The 23633-nt window shown below is 59.0% G+C and overlaps 7 protein-coding genes across 7 annotated transcripts; all 7 read right to left on the bottom strand.

Moving 5' to 3' along the window:
* Positions 1-1419: 1419 nt before the first annotated feature.
* On the bottom strand, positions 1420-3579 carry GSP (putative glutathionylspermidine synthase; the record flags this gene model as incomplete). The annotated part of the gene is made up of 1 exon (XM_001466242.1): positions 1420-3579. One exon carries the CDS (start codon positions 3577-3579, stop codon positions 1420-1422), a length of 2160 nt encoding a protein of 719 aa, XP_001466279.1.
* Positions 3580-5534: 1955 nt separating this feature from the next.
* Positions 5535-5741, bottom strand: LINJ_25_2490 (hypothetical protein; the record flags this gene model as incomplete). The annotated part of the gene is made up of 1 exon (XM_003392552.1): positions 5535-5741. One exon carries the CDS (start codon positions 5739-5741, stop codon positions 5535-5537), a length of 207 nt encoding a protein of 68 aa, XP_003392600.1.
* A 2638-nt stretch (positions 5742-8379) lies between these two features.
* Positions 8380-9084, bottom strand: LINJ_25_2480 (putative adenylate kinase; the record flags this gene model as incomplete). Its single annotated transcript, XM_001466241.1, has 1 exon — positions 8380-9084. One exon carries the CDS (start codon positions 9082-9084, stop codon positions 8380-8382), a length of 705 nt encoding a protein of 234 aa, XP_001466278.1.
* A 1302-nt stretch (positions 9085-10386) lies between these two features.
* PUF8 (putative pumillio protein 8) lies at positions 10387-12108 on the bottom strand (the record flags this gene model as incomplete). The annotated part of the gene is made up of 1 exon (XM_001466240.1): positions 10387-12108. The coding sequence occupies one exon, from the start codon at positions 12106-12108 to the stop codon at positions 10387-10389; it is 1722 nt and encodes a 573-aa protein (XP_001466277.1).
* A 1277-nt stretch (positions 12109-13385) lies between these two features.
* On the bottom strand, positions 13386-14480 carry LINJ_25_2460 (conserved hypothetical protein; the record flags this gene model as incomplete). Its single annotated transcript, XM_001466239.1, has 1 exon — positions 13386-14480. The coding sequence occupies one exon, from the start codon at positions 14478-14480 to the stop codon at positions 13386-13388; it is 1095 nt and encodes a 364-aa protein (XP_001466276.1).
* Positions 14481-17459: 2979 nt separating this feature from the next.
* Positions 17460-18629, bottom strand: LINJ_25_2450 (putative protein kinase; the record flags this gene model as incomplete). Its single annotated transcript, XM_001466238.1, has 1 exon — positions 17460-18629. The coding sequence occupies one exon, from the start codon at positions 18627-18629 to the stop codon at positions 17460-17462; it is 1170 nt and encodes a 389-aa protein (XP_001466275.1).
* Positions 18630-20789: 2160 nt separating this feature from the next.
* Positions 20790-23303, bottom strand: LINJ_25_2440 (conserved hypothetical protein; the record flags this gene model as incomplete). Its single annotated transcript, XM_001466237.1, has 1 exon — positions 20790-23303. One exon carries the CDS (start codon positions 23301-23303, stop codon positions 20790-20792), a length of 2514 nt encoding a protein of 837 aa, XP_001466274.1.
* Between the last annotated feature and the right edge of the window lie 330 nt (positions 23304-23633).

The raw sequence follows: 23633 nt of genomic DNA, 5'->3' as shown, positions 1-23633 counted from the left end.
GGGCAGAGAAACAGGATTCAGAATGACTAGCCGCTGCAACCGAGAGGAAGGTGTGAAGTCGGATGACTGTGAGTGTGGCTGAGTGTAAGTCACAGTGGCAAGTGCGCGTGTGCCGGCGATAGCCGCTCTGGTGGCGATGTCGCGGAGAACGGAAAAGGGAGAAAGTATAAAAGGAGAAGGAGATTCGCCAGCGTGTCCGTTTCGCTGCTGTGCAACGCGAGGTCAACACTGCACCCCCCGGGTCTGCCACAGGGCCCCTCCCCCTCGCATCGCGCGGTGCGGAGCAGCCGTAGACACGCGCGCCACAGCAACGCGCCGGCCCGGTCATCTCAGCACGGCCCCCGCCTCAAAGGCAACGCACCCGCCCGCATCCCAGGTCGCCTCGCAGCCGCCCCAGCCATGCTGGTTGCCACGTGGTGCACATCCCTCGTGGGGCGCCTGAGCCGCCCCGCACCACTAAGCAGCGAGGGCCGGGTGGGATACGTCCCAGCCACGTCGGCACACTCTGCCCGTCATATGGATGGCACACGCGTGTGCGGTGCTGCAGGTCGCTCCGGTGCAACGCCGTCCACCGTCGGACCGCCGACGTGAGTGGCGCTGAGTCTCTCCGACTCCCCAACGTCGCAGGCGCTTGGCCCTCTCACCACGAGAAGGGGCTGTGCATTGGCCGGAATAGGGGAGGGGAGGGGCTGCCCGGCTTCGCCACGCACCGAGTGGGGAGAGGGAGTGGGTGCACAGAGCCCTGCGGCATGGCGCACGGAGGCGTGGGTCCCTCCCCCTTCCGCCGTTAGTGAGGGGGAAAGGGGGGAGGGAAAAAAAGAAAAGGCAAATGGGATCTTGAAAGGCGTGCGCACAAGAGCAGTCCGTCGTTCGCTGCCCTCTTGTGTACGGACGTGTCACTCGCTCGCCCTCGCAGTCTCTCTGCCCCTCCCCCTTCACGCCCTGACTCCATCCGAACAAACAAACGCGCACACAAGGTAACGCAAGCACCTCAACTACACGTGCGCCATCGAAGAGAAATGCGGCGCGTCATCCCACTGCCGCTGCGCCTGCCATTGTACAGACGCGAGGTGTAGGCTTCGGGAAGAGTGCGGTGCAGCACATTTGCGTGCACGCATGTCGGTGTGAGGATGGATGCTCCCTGTGACAACACGGCGTTCAAACTCCGGAAAGGAGATGGGGAACGGATCGGACTGCGCACGGTAGTCACATAAAAGGCATTTTTCAAAGCATACCAGCTTGCGTATGTGTGTCAGCCACCTCTTCGTCTCTTTTCATCCGCTGCAGCTGATGAGGAAGAGCCACAAGAGATGAACGGCGAAAGACATGCGCGCTCATGTATGCGCGTGTGTTGGTGCGCCACAGTGGGCGCGGCGCTCAGCCGTTCAGCGGTGATCAAAGGCACAGCGAGGGTGAGAGCTACGTCTCACCCTCGTCAGTGTACGCCCCACCGAGCGAGACGTTCTCGCGCACAACGCGCGCGGGGATGACGATGCTATCCAGCTTCGTGATCTTTGATGTGTCTTCGCGGACTACGACACCACCAAATTCGTCGTCGATCATCCATCCACAGAAAATGGGGAAGTACTTGCCTTCAAATTTCTTCAAGAAAAAACGCTTCTGATAGACGACGGCGGAGTCGAAAAACGTGCCAGTCGAGCACTCATTGGTGCGGTCTATCGACTGGCTCTGTAGCGCAGAGCAGGAGGCGGCAGGCGGCTTGATGGAGAAGAGCTGCGACGAGCTCTCACTGAGCATCTCTTGAGGAGCCGCGTTCAGCTCCGCCGCGTCAGTCACCGGGTCAAACATCATGATGTTCTGCCCAGCTCGACCGTTGATGGGCTTGGAGACGTAGTGGTGGGAGATGATGTCTTTTGTGGGTACAAAGTCCGCCGCGAGGAGGTGCTCGTGGTCAGGAGCCAGAGCGTGCATAAAGGGAAGAAGCGCCTTGCTCCCCGTTACAGCTTTCCAGAGCGGCTCGATGACGCAAATGTTGTTGTTGAGGAGAATGTCAGAGAGCGTCGGACTGCTGACCGAGTCTGTTGCACTGCACTGGCGGTGGTATTCTCTCAACACCGTGTCCCACGACCACGTCTTCCACACCAGAAGAACCTCGTCGCCGTCACTGTCAACTATGATGGGGTGGTCGCATGTCACGGAGAGCGGAGCGGCGTTGGCAGGAGCGCCGTCGCGGTAACGGAAGTCGATCAGCTTCACGCAAAGCTTCGTGCGGAAGCCGGCTTTCTCTGCAAAGTTCATCATGCACATGGCGGTGTAGCGCTCCTCGTCGTCGTCGTCGATCATGAAGTGAATCAGCTTGTGCTTGGGGCACACCTTCTCGTTCGACATCAAGCGCGCAAAGTGTGACACGCACTTGGCCCCCAAGAAGGAGCCGGTCGACATCCCCTGCGACACGCCGTAGTAGTTGGCCATCTTCTCTTGGGTGTTGCAGCACTCTAGCAGCGCGCCAGAGGAGTCGCAGTTGTACTCCAGCATTGCCACCTTGTTGCCGTCATAGCCGAAGTCAAAGCGGCCACTCATTGGCGGCATCATCTCCCACGAGCGACGCAGCAGCGGATGAATCTCTGGGGGTAGCCCAAAGTAGTGCTCCAAGAGATACGCCGAGTCTGCGTCATCGAGGACCTGGGCTGTGGCAGTCATGGCAATGCGGTGCAGCGAGTGAGCCGCTCGCCCGAGCCGGCACCAGATGTTGTAGTCGAGAAAGTAAAAAGCGCTGGGCACGTCACACTCCTTCGCCCTCGCGTCGTCGCCGACGTTGCCGCCAATCGCAAGGGAACGCTTCAGATAAAAGTCGCACCGCTCCTCTGGTTGAAGCCACGGTAACTCCACGTGTTTGGGGAAGGGCTGGCGCACGATGCAGCCCGGTCCGGTGACAATGAGGAACTTGTCGGCCAGGTCGCCATCGCGAAAGTCGTAGTAGGGGCAGTGCAGCGTCACCCACCCCAGCACCGGGTCCTCGTCTACGAACTCTACTGTGCCTGCGCTGCTGCGCTGCACTGGAATCTCCCGGCTGTACAGCATGCCCTGCGGCCACCGCTCAAAGCCCTGGTTCTGCTCCGCCACTCGCACCGCCTCCGGCAGCACCTCCGTCACAACCGCGACGTGGCCAAACGGCGTCTCCTCGCTCTGACCCCACACAATGATGTCCGACATCGCCGGCGCCGGGCCGTGTGATCTGTTGGCGATCCGCGTGAACTCCACCGGTGTGCCATCCTGCACGCGCACGAACGGCGTCTCCGCTCTCCACATATCCGCGGCGATTGGCATGGACGCCGTCCACACAGCCTTGCGGGACGCGAGGTAGCGGCGTGCAAACTCAACGCACTGCCATTTGACACCAAGCTTCTTGTACGGCACAGTCACCGGCGCCTTGCGGTCGAAGGAGCAGAGCGCCTGATAGAACGGTGTCACGGACTCGAGGTTGGTGAAATGGAACTCGTTCCCGTTGGATATGACGGGCACGCCATCTGGGGTGATGCCGATAACCTGGTCAAAGGGCACCAACTCAGTGCCGCGGTGGTGCGTGTGGTAGTGGTGGTCGCGTGGCAGAGACAGCATGAGCGTTTTTCGTAGCCGACGGCGGATCTCGGAGTGGAGCAGGTTGCCATTACGGCAGAAGAACTCTTAAGCAGCAGGGCTGGTGGAGGCACCGAGGGAGGTCGCAGGTCGAATTGAGAAGCGCAGAATTTTCGTAGTGCCGCTGAGAGGGCAGGCGATTCAGACGAGAAGACGGGGAGCGACCAAATGAGGCAGCAGCGCTCACAAAGAGACCACTGTAGCACACCGTCGGTGACGCCTGCGTGCGTCCATTCATGCGTGAGGAGCGTGTGCGTGGGCGTGTGTGTCAGCGCGCGGTACAAGCGAAGGAAACATCACAGGAAAGAGAAGACGAATGAAAACGAGGGCGCACCAGCACACCTCGTGGGAGGGCACGGTGGAGAAAGTGGGGTGTGCAGCGAGAAACAACGCGACAGAAAATGCGACGAACGCAAGCAGAGTGCGCCCCGAGCTTCTGTGCACAGCATGGGGAAAGCCAGAGAGAGGGATAGCGAAAACTATGGCCAGCAGCAGGAACACAGCTGCCGTCTCTGAAGGGAGCAAAGAGTAGGCGGAGCCGCGAGAAGGAGAGAGAGGTGTAAAGTGTGGCTGTGATAGTGCCGCAGGATATATGCATATATACACATGTATGCGTGGGTCCGCCGCCGTTCAGGGTGCGCATCTGCGCAAGCTCACGTGGGCTTTACGATGCACGCGCACACGTCGGCGTTGTGTGTGATCGAAGCCATCCGAGAGAATGCACTGCCTCCTGCGGGCTTCGTTTACGCTGCAGCGGCTATGCACGTGGTGTGTGGGGTGTGCGGCGGAAAAGAAACCGCAGAGCAAACGGGCGCGGAAGAAGTCACCAGACTCATCAGCTGATGTGTAGCGCATGAAGGCTGTCTTTTGCGGGTTCAGTTGCTTTTGCACCTCTCTCAGAAGAGCCACCGTTATCTCACGCATCTTCGTAGGGTCGCGAATCCCCCAGCTTCTACACATCGCTTGGCGGTTTTGTGTGTGTGTGTGTGTTTGCGGCAACAATCATCGCCAATTAACAATGCACCGCCACGTTTCCTCTCCCCTGCTCCTCCTCAGAGGAGCTTCCGGCCCTGCCACCAACGCGGAGTGGGGACGAGGCGTTGTACGAATGCGCAGCTGTGGGCAAACATCACTGCGTCTGTATCGCCGAGGAAACACCAGAGTGGCCAAGACATGGACGCACTTAAACAGGGAGAGCAACGGACACGCGCATGCATACACAGACATTCCAACCACCTTCCCAGAGATGAATCAGGTAGAAGACGTCGTGGGCGAAGGACAAAGACCTCTGGATGCAAAAAGTCGAACACAAAGATGTGAGGGGGTAGTGGATCACCTCAATGGCTCAAGAGACAGAGAAGAGAGAGGGCAGAGGTGCGGATCCCTAGACTGCGGCAGTGCGCAGCAAACGTTAAGAAGGGAACAGTCGACAGGAGCGAGTGGGGGATGAAAGACATGGCATGAAACATATCGCTATGCGCAGATGAGAAGAAAAACTCATGCCATGTCACGCCATGCCCCCTCCCCTCTCTCCGCCAGGCACACGGGCACATGTTAGAGGGACAGAAACGGAATGAGCTTAGACAGCGGGAAAGAAGAAGAGAGACAAGGAAACCGAACAGAGAATGAGGAGGGAGCAGCGCGCGCACAAATATTGATCTTTGGACTTTTTTGCGAGTGTGTGTGTGCCGAGGGGGAGGGGAGGGGAGGCGGCGGAATGGATGTGGCGGAAACGTTACTCGCTTTTGGCAGTGGAAAGAGGGAGATGGGAAAAGGGGTGTGGAAGCAGAGGCAGTGCAACTCCGTCGTAAGACTGCAGCAACCAGAGTGCGATACGCCGCTAGTGATTGCCCTCCAGGTGTGTTTCTCCCGCCCGCCCCCCCCCTCACACTGCCTTCGTCCAATTCCTTTCAAACAAAATCTCTCTCTTCTATCGGCTACTCGCTCAGAACGATTTCACGGTAGAACAGGTATCCGCCAACGGTGAAGTACACAGAGATGCACATAACCAGCAGTGCGCCAGCAAGGTCAGTCAAGCGGTCGGTAGTGTCCTTGGAGTAGATAACAGCTGCATTCCCGACGCACTTCTCGATCCAGAAACCGTCTTTCGGCATGCCTACTGCCTTGGCCTGTGCCGCCTTCATGGCTGCTGCTATCTTTGAGGCTTATGATACAGATGGCGTGCCGCGGTAATGGTCCGACTTCTTGAGCGAAAGCGCGCGTGTGCGCAAGGGCGGTACTATCCTCTCTCTTTCCCGTCTAATGCAGTGGACAGACGAATCGCCAAGCAGGCAGAGAGAGGGCGGCGGCGAGTGTGGGATGGGGAGCGCTCAGTAAGAACAGCAAAACACCCAAATCCAGCGGGTAAAGGCGCGGCCCGGCGAAGGTGAAGTAGATGACTGTAACAATTGCAGAGAGTAGAGAGGAAAGGAGGAAGGTAGGCAGCGACGGTAAAGATACTTGTGAAGCCACAGTTTTTCGTAATCACTCATTGTTGCGTGGAGGTGTTGGTGCGTGTAATGCACAAGGTCGAATGTATCGGTAAATGGGAGAACCCGAACACGGGTGTGAGTGCGAGTGGGCGCGGGTCGGGGGTCGTGTGAGGGTAAGAGGCGCATGGAGGGAGACGGTGGTGAAACGTACATCCAAAGAAAAGGAGAGAAGAAGCGGGGGTGCAGAAGGGGTGGCATAGAAACGGAGAATGGTGCACAGCCTCAGCAAACGGTTTCAAGGCGCGCCAAGTAGCAATGTGAGGCATCATCTTGGTCACCCTCGCTCGTTCGTGGCGCGGTCCGGAGAGAGCCTGCCGTACCTTTGACAAGGACGAGAGCTGCGGACACGCAGCAACCACTGTCAAGGAGCCGAAACACTAGAAGCAGGTAACGGTTGGCCACGGCACAGCGGCACAAACCATGGGCAGGGCAACGTGCGTGGAGGAGAGAGAAAAACGTGGTGTGCTCATGCTTCAGCTCCTTTCCTTGCATTTTCCGCTCTCCGCATCTCCTGTGTGTGTGTGCGCGTTTGCTCGCGCATTGGACTTTGTGTTCGTGGGACGCGCTCAATTCAGGCACCCTCATACCGATGCGCGCATACAGACAAGCTCACGCCAAAGAGAACAACGCCGACTCTTACACTCGTCTATAACGCGCATTTCTGAATGAGGTGCTCGGGGAGGGGAAGGGCAGCCGCACAGCTCGAAAGAAATCGGCGGGTAGAAAGTGGTGGTGCATCTATTGTGTACCTGCGGGACTGTGTGTGTGTCAGTGCGTGGCTCCACGAAAGGAAGCGGCGCGGCGGAAAGTGGCCAAACAAGAAGGCGGTGTGCTCTAAGAGAAGAGAGAAGCGGTGAAAAGAGGGCGGAGGGACCTCACTTTGGCGGGGTGAAGGTCCGCCTGCCTTTGCTTCGCCTGAGGCTTACCCGCTCGCCTCCGTCAACGGCACGTGACGTCCTCTAGCCAGATGGCCAAGCAGCGGTGCCTGTCTCCACATCCCCACCCCCCACACACACGGTGACCATCAGCTCTATTACTGGTTAATGGTCATTTCACGGTAGAAGGCATAGCCGGCCCATGTGAAGTACACCGTGATGCAGGTGACTAGAAAAGCCCCGATCATGTCCGTCATCTTCTCCGACGCGCTAGCAGAAAAGAGGCGCTTGGAAAAGCATGCCGAGACAGGTTGATGCGAGGAGGCGCTGACACTCGTTGGCGGAGCCGCAGCATCATTGGATGCGCGCCTTTCCCGAGCGCGCGCAATGGCCTCGTCGATCAGCCGCTGCACAGCCACCGGATCCGGCGGTGGCAGCGACGGGCTCTTGGCTGGTGCACGACCAGACGGACGCGGAGACGACTTCCCTGAGGACTGCGAAGCAGACCGCGACTTGGAGCGAGAGGCATTTTTTCGGCGCGGCGGCATGGCAGAAACGGCGCAGAGAGGACGAAGAGAGAAAGAGGAGCACTGATTCAAGTGGGCGGGAAATTGAGAGAGAGATCACGCGCGACTGCTGCTGACAACGAGTGTGTGTGTGGGTTCAAACAACGAAGCGCCGGAGGGGGTAAACAAAGACATTCCAGCAGCCACAGAGAGAGACACAAAGAGGCAGAGAGAGAGATGAGGCAAAGGAAGTGGAACGTAAAAAAAAACACGACAGGGACGGAGGAAGAGGAGTATGAGAGACTGTCCCCGAGTCACTCCAGCTGCACAACGGTAGAAACCTGCGCGGTGTGGGCGGAGAACGGAGCTCGAGGTAGCTCTTCACACTTCACCTCCATCCTCGTAACTGCTGCCTTCTGGCGAAGGCACTGTGTCAAGCCTGTGTTGTGTACTGGTGCAGCACTCAAGAGAGCGAGAGAAGAGCGCCCCACGCACACGAGGGGAGAACACGACGCGAAGCGGGGTGCAGGCACGAGAGGCGCGCGGGTCCTTGATGCTCCTTTCTGCGGTTGAAAAAGTGCTCGGAGAGTTGCGATCTCCATGGCCGTCTACTTGCGGCTGTGCCTGATGGATACGTTTGTTTTCATCTGCGCATCTGGGTGGCGATGTCCTTGAGATGAGGGCGAACACCAGCTTCGAGTCGAAACAGGGTAGAGGAGGGAGGGAGAGAACACCGGAGAGAGGCCGATGAGGACGGAGAGGAGAGACGAGCAGATTCCAAGAACAACGGAAGCGGCGCTCGCATTTTGAAACGAAGCGCCTGCACGAAACCGCACACACACGCACACACGACGGAGAGAGAGAGAGAGAAGACCTCGTGCGATGAAAGAGAGAATCGCGACAAGCACACTAATCCAACGTCGAGATCAGTTCGAGCAGCTTCGGCAAGTATAGTTTTGTGCCGCCTAGTACCGGAAACTCGTGCAGGATACCCTTCTCCTTGTAAAAGCGCAGGAGTGGCGTTGCGACGGCGCTGTACGCATCCTGGCGCGTTGTCACGACATCGATGTCATCGTCCTTTCGGGTGATGAGAGGTTTTGTGCAGCCGCACTTGTCGCACACGCCATCCAGCTTGGGCTTGAGGGGGTCCATCTTGATCCCTCCCTCGTCGATAGAGGCCAGGTTGTACACAAACCCGCAGTCCGGGCAAGATCGGCGCGACGAGAGCTTCTTGATGATCACGTTACGCGGTTGAGTGAGGTTGATGACGTGGTCGATCTTGATCTCCCCTGACGACCACAGTGCTGTTGCCTGCGAGATGTTGCGCGGGTACCCGTCCAAAATGTACCCGTTTGGTCGCTCCTTGTCCGCCGACAGCGACGCTATGTGCTGCGCCACCATCTTTGTGATGATCTCATCGGGAACAAAGACGCCCTTCTCAATCAGCTCCTTCACCTGCTTGCCGATCGCCGTGCCCTCAGCAACCTCCTTCCGCAGAAGGTCTCCGCTGGAGACGGCGTGGCAGCCCAGCGACACGGCCGCGCGACCGGAATAAGTCCCCTTCCCCACACCCGGCGCACCTACGAACAACAGCCGCAGGAACTTGCTCGGCATGTAGAGAAGGCCGTCCGCAGCTGCGCGCAAGCAAAAGACAACAGCATACAGCCCTGTGTGCGCGTAGTGCAGCTCGACCCTGAAGTCTATGCACCGCAGTAACTACGTAGGCTGGCGCCTGTGGCGGTTGTGGCGGAAAGGAAGGCGCTCGTTGTTGCTGATGCGCCGAATCTGAAAGAGAAGGGGAGACAAAGACCTTGTAGTCTAATGACAAGGAGAGTAGGGAGAGGGAGAGAGATGACCACTCACCACGATATCGATTGTATAGCGCCGCTTGACGGTGGGCATGGGCGAGAAGACGACCACACCACCACGAGCAGTAAGTGCGGCAGAGGAAGTGGAGGTGGATCGCAGTAGACGTCGGTAGGTTGAAGTACAATGGGAGAAGAGGTCCGCCCACCGTGCTTGTCGACGTGACACGAAGAAGTGTCTTCTCCCCTTTCCCTTCCCCTAACTATGGATAGGTGACGCAGCCAGACAGCAAGTGGAGCAGACAAGGAGCCGAATGGCACTCCCCTTTCAGAGCCTTGCGAGTGTGCTTGCATGGAAACATAAAAACAAGCGCAATCTCCCCTCCCCCTAATGCGTGAGACTATGTCGCGTGGGAGAGCGCTGCCTCTGCGCGCATAGAGCAGCTGCATGTACACACACACGTGTCGACTACCCCTCGTTGCAGGAAAGAGATACGTATTCGAAACCACTTGTCTTCGTTGCACCCGTGCATGCATGCATGTCTTCGAGTGGGTGTAGTCTCCTCAAGCTCAATGATTGGCGGGTGCCTCCTCTCTTACACCTCTCAGCCTCGCGGTGGCTGTTCGAACTTTGGCGGCCTTTATTTCGCTCTTGCGTCGAAATTCGGCTTAGGGGATCCGAGAACGATGACCACCAGAGATTTAATAAACAACAGCAACGCGTTACTCGGCAGGCTCGCTCGTGGGTGCGCATCAGCGAGTGAGCTGCCGCGCACGTCGGAGGGGAGGGCAAGGAAAAACGACGGACGAGCGGAGAAGCGCTCCTTCTCCTTCAGTGACTACCGCCGCCGCAGTAGCCTCCACCTCCTTCCTTGCACAACGCACACCACTGTACCAAGGGACAAGGGCACCTTCGCGCTCCGCACATGTCAGAGAGAGAGAGGAGGAGGGCGGCCTCCCATGCAGCCACCCTCTTCTACCCCCGGAGACACGCACTCGCGATGGCGCACATCCACTTCATTAGCCACATTAAAGCTGATGCAACCCTCCGATGCGTGCACAAACCAACGCACTCACAGGGACGCGCACCGCCACTGATGTAGCCGTAGGCCTAAATCTTCTTGACCCTCTCCTTTGCAACCGTCTTGACCCGCCTGCCCCCCAGTGGGGCGGCTGCTGAGGTGGCCGTCGGCACCTTTGTCTTCTTCCTCTTGTCGGCTGGGGTGAGCGCTGCGGCTTTCTGGCTGCCGTGTTCACGTTTGGGGCATTTTTCCGGGGCCGCGGCATACTTCTCCACTTCCCCCGCTGCGTCCTCACGCTCTCGCTTGCCATGTGCGGGAGCCAGCTTGGACAACGCCTGCTCCTCATCCGCGGAAAGCTGAATGGCGGCCTTGTAGAGTGGCTCGTGCTGTACCACGTGCAGAACTTCGCGTGCAATGAGTGCCGCGTGGTGGCGGTTCAGCTTGGCGCTGTTGGCTTCGTCGGTGACATACCGCAGAAATGCCTTGACGAGCATCGGCAGCGCTGCGAGGTGGGACGTGGCAGCAGGCTTGCTGCAAATCTCTACAGTCTCGGGCACAAATGTTGGCGTGAGCCACGTGTGGTGGTTCCACTCCTTATTCTCCATAGAGAAGAGGTTGTGCTCCTGCCAGTTGGGAAGCAAGAACCTCCACTTGCGCTCCTCGTGAGGGGTGAGCAGGTGCATAAGGATTTGGTAGCCATAAGGGCTGTTGACTACCTGCCCAATGTGCTCCGCTAGGTCGCTCGCAACGTATTTCCTCAGCATCTGCGCGTCGTACAGGAGATCAAACAGGCGAGCGATGACCGGTGCTGCGTACTTGCTGGTGCAGAGCTCCCCCAGCTGAGCGTTGAAGCTGTGAAGCACTTCCTTGCGCTTCTTTGGCTCTGTCAAGGAGAAGGCGAGGGAGGCAAGAGGGGCGCCTTCCCGGGTGACCGAAATAGCGGTAATGTGTGGACGCAGCGTGTCGCACAGCTCGCTCACCTCATCACGCGTGCCGCACCTTACGTAGGTGCCAACGAGCCGCTGCACAAACGGGTACCCAATCGCCTCCTTCTGTGACACCAGTTTGTCGCTGAGGTCAAAAAGGCGACTGAGAAGGCGACGCTGAAGTGACGGGTTCTGCTTCAAGACCGCCTCCACCTCCGGGTACCCCGGCCACCGCTTCATCACTGCCACGTTGTCTTTAAACACAGCTAACAAGAGGAGGCTGCGGTCCGCAGGGCTGCACCACCGACTGCTGTATACAGAGTGGAGCACCTCGATACCGAACTTGTGCGCTACAAGCTGTGGCACGGACGGTATCACGTGCGTCATTAACTTACTGTAGGCCTCGTGTGGAGCGTGGCGTACCAACGCGCAAACCACGAAATGCGCGTAGGCGTCCGTCGCGTAGGTGGAAAAGTCTTTCGAGACCCACTTCAAGAGCCTGTTGACCTGCTCCGCCGAGCCGTACTTGATCATTGACTGCACCACACGGCTCACGCTCGGTGTACGCACGAGGTTCGCGAACTTGGGCTCGATGAGATGCATGAGCTTGTCCACCATGGGGTACTTGTGCGCATATGCGGTCTTCTTGCTGGAAGGCATGGCAGCTTGCTCCTCCGTGCGCTCCTCGATCGTGCGCAGCTTCTCCCATAGGCGCAAAATCTCGCCATGCGCCGACGACATCTTCAGTGCATGCTTTTCAGCCGCATCGAGTACGCGCCCCTCCTTCTTCTTGATGAGGGCGATCTTCGCCAATCGATCTGACTGAGGAAGCTTGCTGAGGCGCTCCTCTCGCGCCTCCTGCTTCTTCGCATTCGTACGGCCCATAGCTGATCACGGCGCGCCCACTTACAGACACGGGGCAGAGAAACAGGATTCAGAATGACTAGCCGCTGCAACCGAGAGGAAGGTGTGAAGTCGGATGACTGTGAGTGTGGCTGAGTGTAAGTCACAGTGGCAAGTGCGCGTGTGCCGGCGATAGCCGCTCTGGTGGCGATGTCGCGGAGAACGGAAAAGGGAGAAAGTATAAAAGGAGAAGGAGATTCGCCAGCGTGTCCGTTTCGCTGCTGTGCAACGCGAGGTCAACACTGCACCCCCCGGGTCTGCCACAGGGCCCCTCCCCCTCGCATCGCGCGGTGCGGAGCAGCCGTAGACACGCGCGCCACAGCAACGCGCCGGCCCGGTCATCTCAGCACGGCCCCCGCCTCAAAGGCAACGCACCCGCCCGCATCCCAGGTCGCCTCGCAGCCGCCCCAGCCATGCTGGTTGCCACGTGGTGCACATCCCTCGTGGGGCGCCTGAGCCGCCCCGCACCACTAAGCAGCGAGGGCCGGGTGGGATACGTCCCAGCCACGTCGGCACACTCTGCCCGTCATATGGATGGCACACGCGTGTGCGGTGCTGCAGGTCGCTCCGGTGCAACGCCGTCCACCGTCGGACCGCCGACGTGAGTGGCGCTGAGTCTCTCCGACTCCCCAACGTCGCAGGCGCTTGGCCCTCTCACCACGAGAAGGGGCTGTGCATTGGCCGGAATAGGGGAGGGGAGGGGCTGCCCGGCTTCGCCACGCACCGAGTGGGGAGAGGGAGTGGGTGCACAGAGCCCTGCGGCATGGCGCACGGAGGCGTGGGTCCCTCCCCCTTCCGCCGTTAGTGAGGGGGAAAGGGGGGAGAGAGCGAGAGGAACAAGGGTGCCCGAGTTGAGCCACATTTTCGATTTTCCGTGAAGCCGCTGCACACGCAGCCCTGTCAGTCGCCGTCAGCTTGCGCCGAGCGTGGTTCATTACGTGTGCGGACGCTACTGCTTGTGTGCATCAAATCTGCGGCAGCCGCGTTGTCAGCCTCTGGGACAGCGCTGAAGTGGGGAAAATGGAAGAGAGAATGGGGGAGAGTGCACGCGTGTGGACAGGTGCGCGCGGCAGCAGAGGAAGCTGGATGGCCTCCAAGTGAGAGGCGAAGAGAATTCCTCTGACAAAGACAGGCATTACCCCCTGGCCCTCCTCCTATCTCCGCCTCTCCACGCAGAACACACAGCGCCTCTTTCGCGGTGGCCAGAAACCGCCAGAGAACCCACACACATGCAGGTGCACGTGGGCACTTTTTACTCTCTAGCGGGGCTGCACTTTCGGCCTACCTCGCTGGCCGTGGGCACACCTCTCCAGAGTTTTGCGGACTTGCTTGATGCGCCTGCGTAGCTCATGCAACGCAGCGCACTCGCGGTGCGCCACTGATACGTGATGCTGAAAGAGCCGCTCCTGTCGGTCTACCGTCTGTGCTTCCTCCAACAGCACGTCCAGATTGTCCTCTAGTGCAACGTAAGCGGCGTGCACCGCAGCCTGGCAGGTCGCCAGCGCGTCGTTGAGGCTGATCAACTCCTCATAGTTCCTCTTGAGTACAGCACTGGCTGGAACCACGAACGTCGACTTTCCATCGCTTCGCGTACGCTCGATCCACTTCGCATGACAGCTGTATGAGCTATTCGGCCGCGCCGCGGTCACGGCCGCCAATGTTGTCTTCATCTCCGCCACACTGCTTTTGAGAAGTCTCTCGTACCCGCGCCACTCCTGAACCGCCGCGTGGATATCGCCGGCGGTGAGAGTACCAACAAGGCGCGCCGTGCTGTCATCGCCGCACGCAAGGGTCTCCCCATCGAATGTCGGTGATGCCACGCTCTTGTCAGGCTTCGGCCTCTTGAAGGTGCGTTCAACGTGGGTATCCTCGAGTGTGGCCGCGTCGCGCAAGAAGACATCTGCCCCTGCTCCAACAGCCGCCGCAAAAATCGTCAGGAGCTGCTGCGATGGAGGTGAAGACAACTGAGAGGAAGACGAGTTGGAGTCTAGCCAGCTCAGTAGTTGGTGTATCACGCCCACTACGCTCACATCGTGCGCATCAGAGCTGTTTGCAGCGATCTCGTAGGCATAGGCGTCAATAGGGTCGGACGCTGGCATCCGCAGCGACGGCGCTTCGGAAAATACTGCCGCATCGTCGTCCGCTGTGGCCGGTACTTCCGGTGGGGACGCGGATGAGCCACCCCCGAAAGGACGAGGCAGGTCGCGCCGCCGGACTCCGATGTGATCGAGAGTGGATAGGACGGTGTCTTCCATCCGCCGCAGATCAAAGAGAAACGATAGCAGCGGATCAACGACGGCTGCAGGAGCACCATAGCGTAAGCCGTGACGCTTGGCATCGCGGTTAGGCGTCATCTGCGATTTGCAGTGACGATTCTACGCGAGAATTGCGTGTGCGTGTGTGTGTGTGTGTGTGCCTCTTAGAGCCTGCCGGGCGACGTCTTGGACGCCGACAGCTTGGGAGGCACTTTGTATCTGTGCACCACGGCCCACTCAAGGTCCCTCAACAAGTGTGAGGCAGAAGCACCGTTGCTTCCGCTTCCGCCGCCTCAGCGTCTGTCTGTCTGCATGTGTGCGTGCGCGTGTGGGTTTGTGTTGGTATGGGCCGTCCGTGAGGGAGGTGAGAGGGTGCGCATGTTAGTGTGTGTGTGCGAGACAATAAAGGAGAACAGCGGTTCAAGGACACGTTAGTATTAAGAAAACAAGGGAGAAGGAGGCGGGCATCGAAAGCACACGGGGCTAACATGCACAACAACATGAGTGGAAAGGTAGCCGAGAAGGTGCAAGAGATGGGACACCGTCACCGACTCCGTGGCAACCCAGACCCTCTTGAGAGGCGGCGCCCCGTTGAAAGATGGAAAGCGGCTGTCCTTTAGACAAAGCTGTGCGACCCTCGATAAGGCGGGTGGAACCAGTGTGTACGGGTGCCCGTCTGGGCGGGTGGCTGTCGACGCGCGCTGCATTCGAGAGCTGTTTCGCCTCTGTCCTCCACATACACACACGCAAACACATACATGCATATTTGCATGCCTACGCGAACAGAAAGGCGCATGTGAACACCCAAAGAGCCGTGCACACATGACAACGCGCTTCATAACCCGCTCTCGATCTCGAGGAAAACTCTTCTAAAAGAGAAACCGAGTCGCATGATCTCTCTCTCCTCCTTACAACGCAGGCGCCCGCCTGCACAGGCAAAGGCCTCAAACACACGCGCACGCCAAAGAAGAGAAAAACGGACAAACACTCAAGTATCTACACACGCTATAAACGCGGCGGGGCGCGGGTGTCACACACGCGCAGAGACAGACAAGCACGCTGATGCACATTCTCCTCTCACTCAAGAGCCAAAGGCACGGAGACCACAACACTCTCACACACCCTGAGAGCACACAGTCGTCCATGTTCGTGCAGTTCAAAAAAGAACTGCAAACCCAAAGAGGCAAAAAAAAAAAACGAAATCAAGCAAGCCAAAAGAAGAGGGCAGTCGCACGAAACGAGTGTGGGAGAAAGACCTTCGCTTGCGATTCGGGTGTGCAGCCGTTGCGGCACCCGCACGCGCATCGCATCCGGTCGCGTACCTCCTCTGTCCACCCACATGCCGCCTTGTGGGCCTGTCCACCCGAGACACACGCACACATGTCTGTGGCAAGGCAGTCGAGCCCCAAATATATATATGTATACGGGCGGATGTCACACCCAGCGACACGCATGGCGGTATTGCTGAGTACGCAAGTGTACAGTGTGAGCAAGGGGAGGCACGACTCAGCAGGAGACGAAGCGGGGGGAGGGGGGAATGACACTGCTAGCGGCAGTGAATGAAGAAAAGAAAGGCAAGACGAAAAGAGAGTAAGTGAGGTTGATAGGCAAACAGACGCGGTAGTCCGACGAGCCTTGGCGAGAGAGCTGTTTCCAAGGCTCGAACCCAGACACAGTCACATACACATAAAACAGCGCACGTGAACCTGCTCGCCCCTACACAACTCCACGCCGATGGATGCGGTGAAAAGGACAACTAGGAGGTGGAGATGGTGAGAGGAGGGGTGTGCATGTGTGCGAATGGCGGAGAGGAAGGGCAGGGAAGAACACGAGGAGCCAGTTCAAGAATGCCGAACAAAGAAAAACAGAACAGAAAACGAACAACTCACAACAAGACTTTGGCGGCGTATGGAAGGCGGGTGGGTAGATGGGAAGCACAAGGAAACGGAGGGAACCGGGGGAAGAAGGGGTTTGGTAGATCCACAAGAGAAGACGAAAACATCAAAAAGTAGAGGGGCACCAGCCAGCATCGCACGATCGCGTACCTCTCTCTCGTAGTGCCCCCGCCGGTGAGGAAAGAGCGAGAGAGGGGCGGTGTGCTACGCACATATTGGCTGCGTCCGCACCGGGCGCAGCCACAGAAAGAGAGAGATCACATTTCAGCGGTGGCACTCATACATGGGAAGACCGACGCACAGAGAGACACACGCGGGCCACGCTGCAACGAGAAGTGTGCCGATAGCAGCGAGTAAGAGATCCGGAAGGGCATGGGCACGTGTAAGCAAAACAGCAAGATGACGACGGCGGCAGGTGTAGAGCGAGCAAAAGGGAGAAAAGGTGAAGAGATAATAATCTAAGCAAACACACGCACACGCGCCCACACAGAGAGGGAGAGGGAGAGGGAGGGAGAGAAGGGAAGGAAAGGGAAGGGAAGGAAGGCGAGAGGGGGTTGTGGCCGTTGACGTCGGACGTGTGCTTAGTGGAGGGAGCGCGCGTGTATGAGGGAGAGACTGGTGGTGCACGGATAAAGAATGGCCCAACACTCCCTTTCACAAGTCTTCGTGCGCATGATAACGATTCGCTGCTGTGTATGCGCGTCTATGCGAAAATCTTCGCCGGCGTGGGGGGCCATTCAGGCAGTCGTTGGCTGTATCGTCACACTCATGCACACGCGCGCTCAGGCATGTGAAGACATGCGAAGACAACTTGGCGCCACCCTCCACACCGTGCGTGCGCACAACGATTCCGCTTGTGTGATATCGTCCTGGGTATGCGGGTGTGTGGGAGCGCGTCTCTGTGTGCTTGCCTGGATTGTAGAGTACATGGCTTCTTCTTGTCTTCATGCAGAAAACGAAGGAGTGAGGGAGAGGGGGAGGGGCGTGCGTGTGAAAGACAAACACACGCACGCCAAACGCAAGGGAGACACCACCCAACGCTAAGTTGACGGAAACGAAAGCGTAAACAAACGAAAACGCGTCTTCGGTTGTATTTCCGTTTTAAGGATTCCTTTCCTGTGCCCTCCCGTCCTTTGGCGACGCAGCAGCCCGCGTTCGCAGGTTCGCGCATGCTCTGGCCGCGTCAGCTGTTGTTCAGGTGGCTGTCCGCCGTGCAGGAGAAGCCGCCAAACAGCCTCTGCTGGCCATCGTTGAGCTGCGAGCTCTGTGCCGGCGTATTCACGACTTGGTGCGGGTTCTTCAAAGAGGTCGAGGGGCCAGCGCTGACATTTTTGCGCGCAGCCAGCATCTCCTCCACCGACGGCAGTGGGGTCCACCGCGGTGGGGCAACCTTTCGCTGCGCCACCTCCTCAAAGCTGATCCCCGTCCAGTAGGGGTGCTGCTTCACCTCAGGGCCCTTGATGCGACGGTTGGGGTCCTTCATGAGCAAACGGCTGATCAGGTCTTTGGCTTCCGGCGACACCGTCACGCCACTGGGGAAAGAGAGGTCTGAGTACAAGATGTTGTCGAATACCTCCGTCATGCTGCGGCCATTGAAGGGAGTGCGACCGCACAGCATGCGGTACAGCAGAATGCCGAAGGACCAGAAGTCCACTGCATTGGTGTACTCACGTTGGCGCAGCACGTCAGGCGCCACGTAGAACGGCGACCCGACGAACGAGTTGGCGCGCAGGTCCTTGTCGGACACGTCCTGGCCGTCCTTGTGGAAATCCTTGGACAGGCCGAAGTCCGCAAGAGCGCAGTGACCCTCACCATCCAGCAGAATGTTCTCTGGCTTCAGATCTCGATATATGACACTGTGCTCGTGCAGGCACATAATGGCCAAGAGGATTTCGGCACCGTACAGCTGCGCCGTTGCCGGGTCGAGCTGCTTCTTCGGGACGGAGTTCATGTACTTGTCGAGGTCACCACCAGGCATGTAGTCCATGACGAAGAACAGCTTGTGCTCCGACTGGAAGGTCCAGTACAGTTTCAGCAAGTAGGGGTGGTTCAGGCGAGTCAGCACGTTGCGCTCCGTAAAGACGTCCTGCACTCGCTTGTGGTCCAGCAGGCCCTGCTTGTTGATCACCTTCATGGCGTAGTACTTGTTCGTCGAGAGGCGACGGCACAGCACCACATAGGCAAAGGAGCCCTTGCCGAGGACGTCGAGGGTCTCGAAGTCGTCTTTGGTCAGCTTCTCCTGCGGCGGCTCAGGGGTTTCCACACGCTTGTTCTCCAAGGTAGGCGTCGACTCGGACTTCTTATCATCCTCCTTGTCCTTCTTGTCCTTCTTCTTGAAGAGTTTCATGAACATTTTGACGGGGTGAGGGTGCTTGAGGTGTGCACAAGGGAGATGTGTCGTCGCTGAGAGCGAGAGAGAGGAGGCGTGTATGCGCTTGTGCACAGAGACGGCAGCCAAGAGGAGAAAACAAGAAAAACGGTAAAGCTTGCCGGCTTAAGCGCAGGTGAGGGGGAGCGGTCGGCGGTGGCCTGATGGAGGACACCTCACACAGATAGACGGAGGGAGGGGGGCGGTGCGTGTGCGTGAGTGGGTAAGTGAGTGTGAGGATGCGAGCCCGTGCCACGCCCGAACACTTCACGCACAAGAAACGCACAGCGGAAAAGAGGCTAACAAAGCGAGCGGAGGAACGACGACGGGAAGCAAGCCGACGCAGCAGAAGAGACGGACAACTACGGCACAGGAGGCAGTGGGGGGTGGGGGGTGAGGGACCGCTCGCTAATATGCGTGTGTGGGTGTGTGTATGTGCGCTACGCGGAAGACAGCAAAGAGACAAGCGGATGCTTTTTGTTTCTTCTCACGTTAGTCAGTACCCGAAACGGTTGTGTTAGCGAGAGTGATGCGGAGGAAGCACGCACGTACGCGCCGGCGGGTAAGTGCGAAGGAGAGCGGAAGCCACAAACGCACACGCAGAGAAAGAGAGACTGTAATAGGATGTAAGCGTATGCTTTGTTGTACAGCCGTGTCTCTACGAGGATGGCGTTGGCGGTGACTTGGAGGGAATATGCGGGCGCGTTGTACTGACGAGGATGGCGTTTAGGCACCTCTTTTCGCTGATGTTGGTCTGCTTGATGCCTGGCGCTCTCTCCCGGGTGGGCGTTTGGTCTTCTGCTAGGCGTAGCGAAAGAGAGAAAACAAAGGGCGCTTGTTTAAGTGAAGGGGGAGCGCGAGTGGCTGAGGCTGCTGAGTGAAGCAGACGTCTGCAGTGTGTGATGGTGCGTCTGTGCCGGGCACTGGGGGGGGGGAGAAAGAGGACGGCCAAGCGCGCACAACTGGTTGTTATCCACTAGAGGAGGGGTGAGAGGGCGGTGACACGGCAGGGCCAGCGGAAGAGCGCACAACTGGGTGTATACAGACTGCTAAACAGAGACAGCAAAAAGGCAGAAAGGCTAGGAAATATATATATATATATGTGTGTGTGTGCGTGCGTGCGGGAGACGCACCCACACCAAGACACACAAAACAAACAAAGCGAGAGAGGGAAAGGGAGGGAGGAACAATGAAGAAACAACGGAAGCGAAAGGCACAACGATGTCGAGGGCGGGCGGTGGAGAAAAAGAAAAGGCAGCGGGTGTTGGGCGGTGTAGAGGGAAGAGACTCGTTCTGCTTGGTGGCCGAGGGGAGAGTGAAGAGGACTAAGTACAGAGGAAGTGCACACAGCTCTACGTTGTGTGACAGGGAGAGAAAGGCGTGGGCGCAGAGACACACACAAACGGCGGAAGCGGGACGAGAGAGAGAGAGAGGGGGGCCACGACGGGGGTGAGTCGATGTGGATAGAGAGAATGACAGCAAATGAGGTGAAGGGCGCGCTGGGGATGAGGGAAGCGACGGTGCTGCATTCTGAGAGTGAGCCGCTGTACGACTTCAGCGTGCTCACCAGGAGGGTTGAGAAGGGACGTTGACACATCCACTGTAGCCTCCATCGCCTGATAATGTACATCATGCATGTTCGCGTGTTTGCTCGTTTATCATCTCTGGCGATGCCGCTCGTGCTTGGTTTCAGAAAGTGTTCACGTGTACGGTCGAGGCGGAAGAAAGGCTCCCAGCTGCGTCCATTCGGGAGGAGAGAACGGCATTCACCAGCAGTAGTGCAAGGAGAGATGTGAAACGCGCATCAAGAGACCATCAGTGCACACGCCAACACGCGCAGACAGGGAGATGGCAAGACCAAATGGACGAAGGGTCGCACAGCAAAGAAAACGGGAGAAGCAAGCGAGCGCCAGCCAAGTGGGTCAACGACATAGAGGGAAAGCCGGAGGCACACGCAGAGTAGCAACAGCAGCGAGGCGGCAGGCAGGCGAAGTCTTCCACAAGTGTCAAAGAGCCACACACAAGCACACACAAAACGGCGAAAACAGCGAGAGAGAGAGAGAGCGAAGCAGGCGCGACATGTGCACACAGACCACCCTATCATGGCATCACCTCCGCCACCGCATGCATGCACGCGCCTGAGGACTAAAATTCGTGGAGAAGCTCGGTGAGGTGGCTCTCCAGGCTCAGCAGACGGCTTGGCACAACCGGCGGTGAAGAAGCGGCTGCTTTGACCTGCAACTGCATTGGCGCAGCGGCGCCTGCACCTGCAGCCCACCCCCGCAGCTGTGTACACGCCTCTGCCACGTCCTCGGCACGACTGAGGCGGTGCGGCACGGTATGGGGCCCGAGGAGAAGCCGCATGTGCACCGAATCTAAAAGAGCGCTGGCGTATAGCCAACAGCAGAAGCAGAGCGCCTCCTCGCCGTCAGCGATAGGCGGTCCAAGGTACAGGAGGGAGAGCTCTTCCTGCGTGAACTCGCCATTGTCGACCGGTTGAGGGTCGGAGGTGGCGTTTGCGTGTTCGCCCATCCAGCCAACCATGCGAGGAACCCACAGCGCCACGTAGCGGCTCATCACTCGCTCCACCACATCCAAGGTCGGCGCATCTGTCGACGCCGGGAAAGAAGCACCACTGCAGGCGTCATGGACCCACACTGCGAGTGCCGCCCGCCGCTGCACCGCCTCTCGTACGCCGTCCAGCGCCACAGAAAACGGTACGAGAATGTTCGACGCGTCCCTCTCCCACGGGTGCAGGCGAAGCAGGGTCAGCACGCACACCTGCAGTGTCGTGACTCCGAACGCCTCCTGCGAGGTGGACTCCATAAACAGCGGCTCGGCTGCAAAGTCGGACAGCAATTTGGTGACGGCGTAGAGTCGTCCGCAGCGAGACTGGCTCAGCACATACTGATGAATAGGCAGCAGATCATCGGCGGAGCCGGAGGTGCTCCTCGCAGGCTTCTGCCGTCCATCGGTGCACGCCTGCGTGAGGCGCGTGGAGAGGTCGATCTCGCGGGACCATTGCACCAACACCTTGAGCAGCTGCGTGAGAGTCTGCGCCTCGTTGTTCAGCTTCTCTACACAGTGCACCGCGTCCGTGTACGGGTCGAAGAGCTTCTCCTGACTCTCGCTTTGGCGGGCAAAGACAACGCCGATGTCGTCGAGTGTGACGGCATCGCGCAGCCGCGCTACAGACGCCGCCAGCGCCGTCTCCTCCGCGCGGTACACCTGGCTGTACAGGTTTAGCAAGACGGGATAGCAGTGCTGAAAGACGCGGTCTGCCACCCAGCGGCCCACCAGAGCCTCCCCTCCATAGTCGAGCACCTTCAACTGCTGCTCCGGCCCTACCATGTCCAGCACCCAGCGCACCATCGAGCGCGCCAGCGACGCAATATCACGCAAAGCCAGGTCAAGGTCCGCAGCGCTGATGCGCCGCCCCTCCGCTGGGTGGATGCAGCCGCCGTACGCGTTACGCAGCGTGCACCACCCCAGTGGGTTGCCGTGACCACCAGCACCCACTTCCGTGTCTACACCGCAAGTACCATACAGGCAGTAGAAGCAGCGCCGGAACACATGCAAAGCCGTCTTGGCGACCTTGTGAGCGTTGAGCAGTTCAAGCACGCAGCTGCGCACGTACTCTGTGGAGTTGGACTGCTTGATGTCTGCACGAGATATGTCAGCCTTCTCATAAGTGACGCGGCGCGCCTTGGCATCGGCGTTGCTCAGCAGCGACTCCCACTGGAAGCTCTCGCGCCACTCGTACACCTCCGTGTCCATGCGGGCCTGTGGAGTGAGACTCGGCAGCACGAGCTCTCCATCTACGGGGCTGCAGGCGTTGCGCCAGTCGGCGGATATTCGAACGCCAGACGGCAGCGTAACGTGCCCCTCACCGTTGCATTTGCCATCACGCCACACCACATCCAGCACGACGCCATCCCATCCCGGTCGCGACGCCGGAGGCCATCGAGCCGCCCCGCATGGTGCGTGACGCTCAGCGAGTGCCTTGCCATCGCCGCTCCCGCAACTCCATCCACCATCGCTGCACAAGCGAGAGAGGCACCCCTCCACTTCGGCAGGAAATATGAAAAGAGTACCAGTGTCGTGGAACTGGCCGCGGCGGAACCGACCAATGTACCGGCTCCCGCTGGCCCACACGTAGCACCCGAAGCCCTCGCGCTCATTCTCCGCCCACTCCCCAACGTAGCGATCGCCGCTGGACGTCACCAGCTCACCCCAGCGGTGCCGCGACGGCTCCACAGAGGCGGCCCAGGCGCTGAACTTGGAGCGGGTCTGTGCGGAGGGTGGCTGCTTCACTTTCAGCTCCACAAAACCGCAGTAGCGATCCCCGTTCGGATAGTCGACACGAATAGAGGAGGAGAGGTCAGGCCGATCCATCCGCCACCGCGCCCACAGTGTGAACGTCGGTGTGCACAGGCGTCCGTAGCCGTCACGCCAGCGCTGCACAAAGTGGCCCTCGTACCGCACTTGGCCGTCCCCAGAGCGCCAAACACCACGTCCATGGGGAATGGCTACGCCATGCTTTACCTCAACAGCGCCTTCGTACGAGTCGCCAAATTCCAAGGAGAGGTGATGGCTGATGCTGCTCGCCAAGGATGTCGCGGCCGCCGCCGTAGCGCCGTCTCGCGGAGACGTCCGCATGCGCTCCAACAAGCACAGCAGGTGTGAAGGAGCGAAGCCTGAAATTGGAGCGGAGGCGATTGAAAGAGAGAAGCGCACCAATCCTTTTTCGGCTTCCCGTCCCCTTTCATCTGCCGCCAGTCCCGTCGCGAGCCACAGTACGTTGAGTGTCGCACCTGCACTGACAATAGCGAGGTGGGTAAGCGTGTGAAGAGCCGAAGGGAGAGAGAAAGGAAGCGGCAAAGGCACGAAGAAGACGAGGAGTGGCGGGGTCGGTGAGGCTTTGAGGAGGCGCCCACGCGGCGCGGGGGAGCGAGGGCAGCGTATGTGCGAGAGCGCATGCGAAGAATG

The sequence above is a fragment of the Leishmania infantum genome, chromosome 25 (assembly GCF_000002875.2).
Source record: "Leishmania infantum JPCM5 genome chromosome 25".
Taxonomy (NCBI): Eukaryota; Euglenozoa; class Kinetoplastea; order Trypanosomatida; family Trypanosomatidae; genus Leishmania; species Leishmania infantum.
The sequence above is the reverse complement of the archived record's forward strand: the minus strand, read 5'-3'. Positions and strand labels throughout refer to the sequence as shown.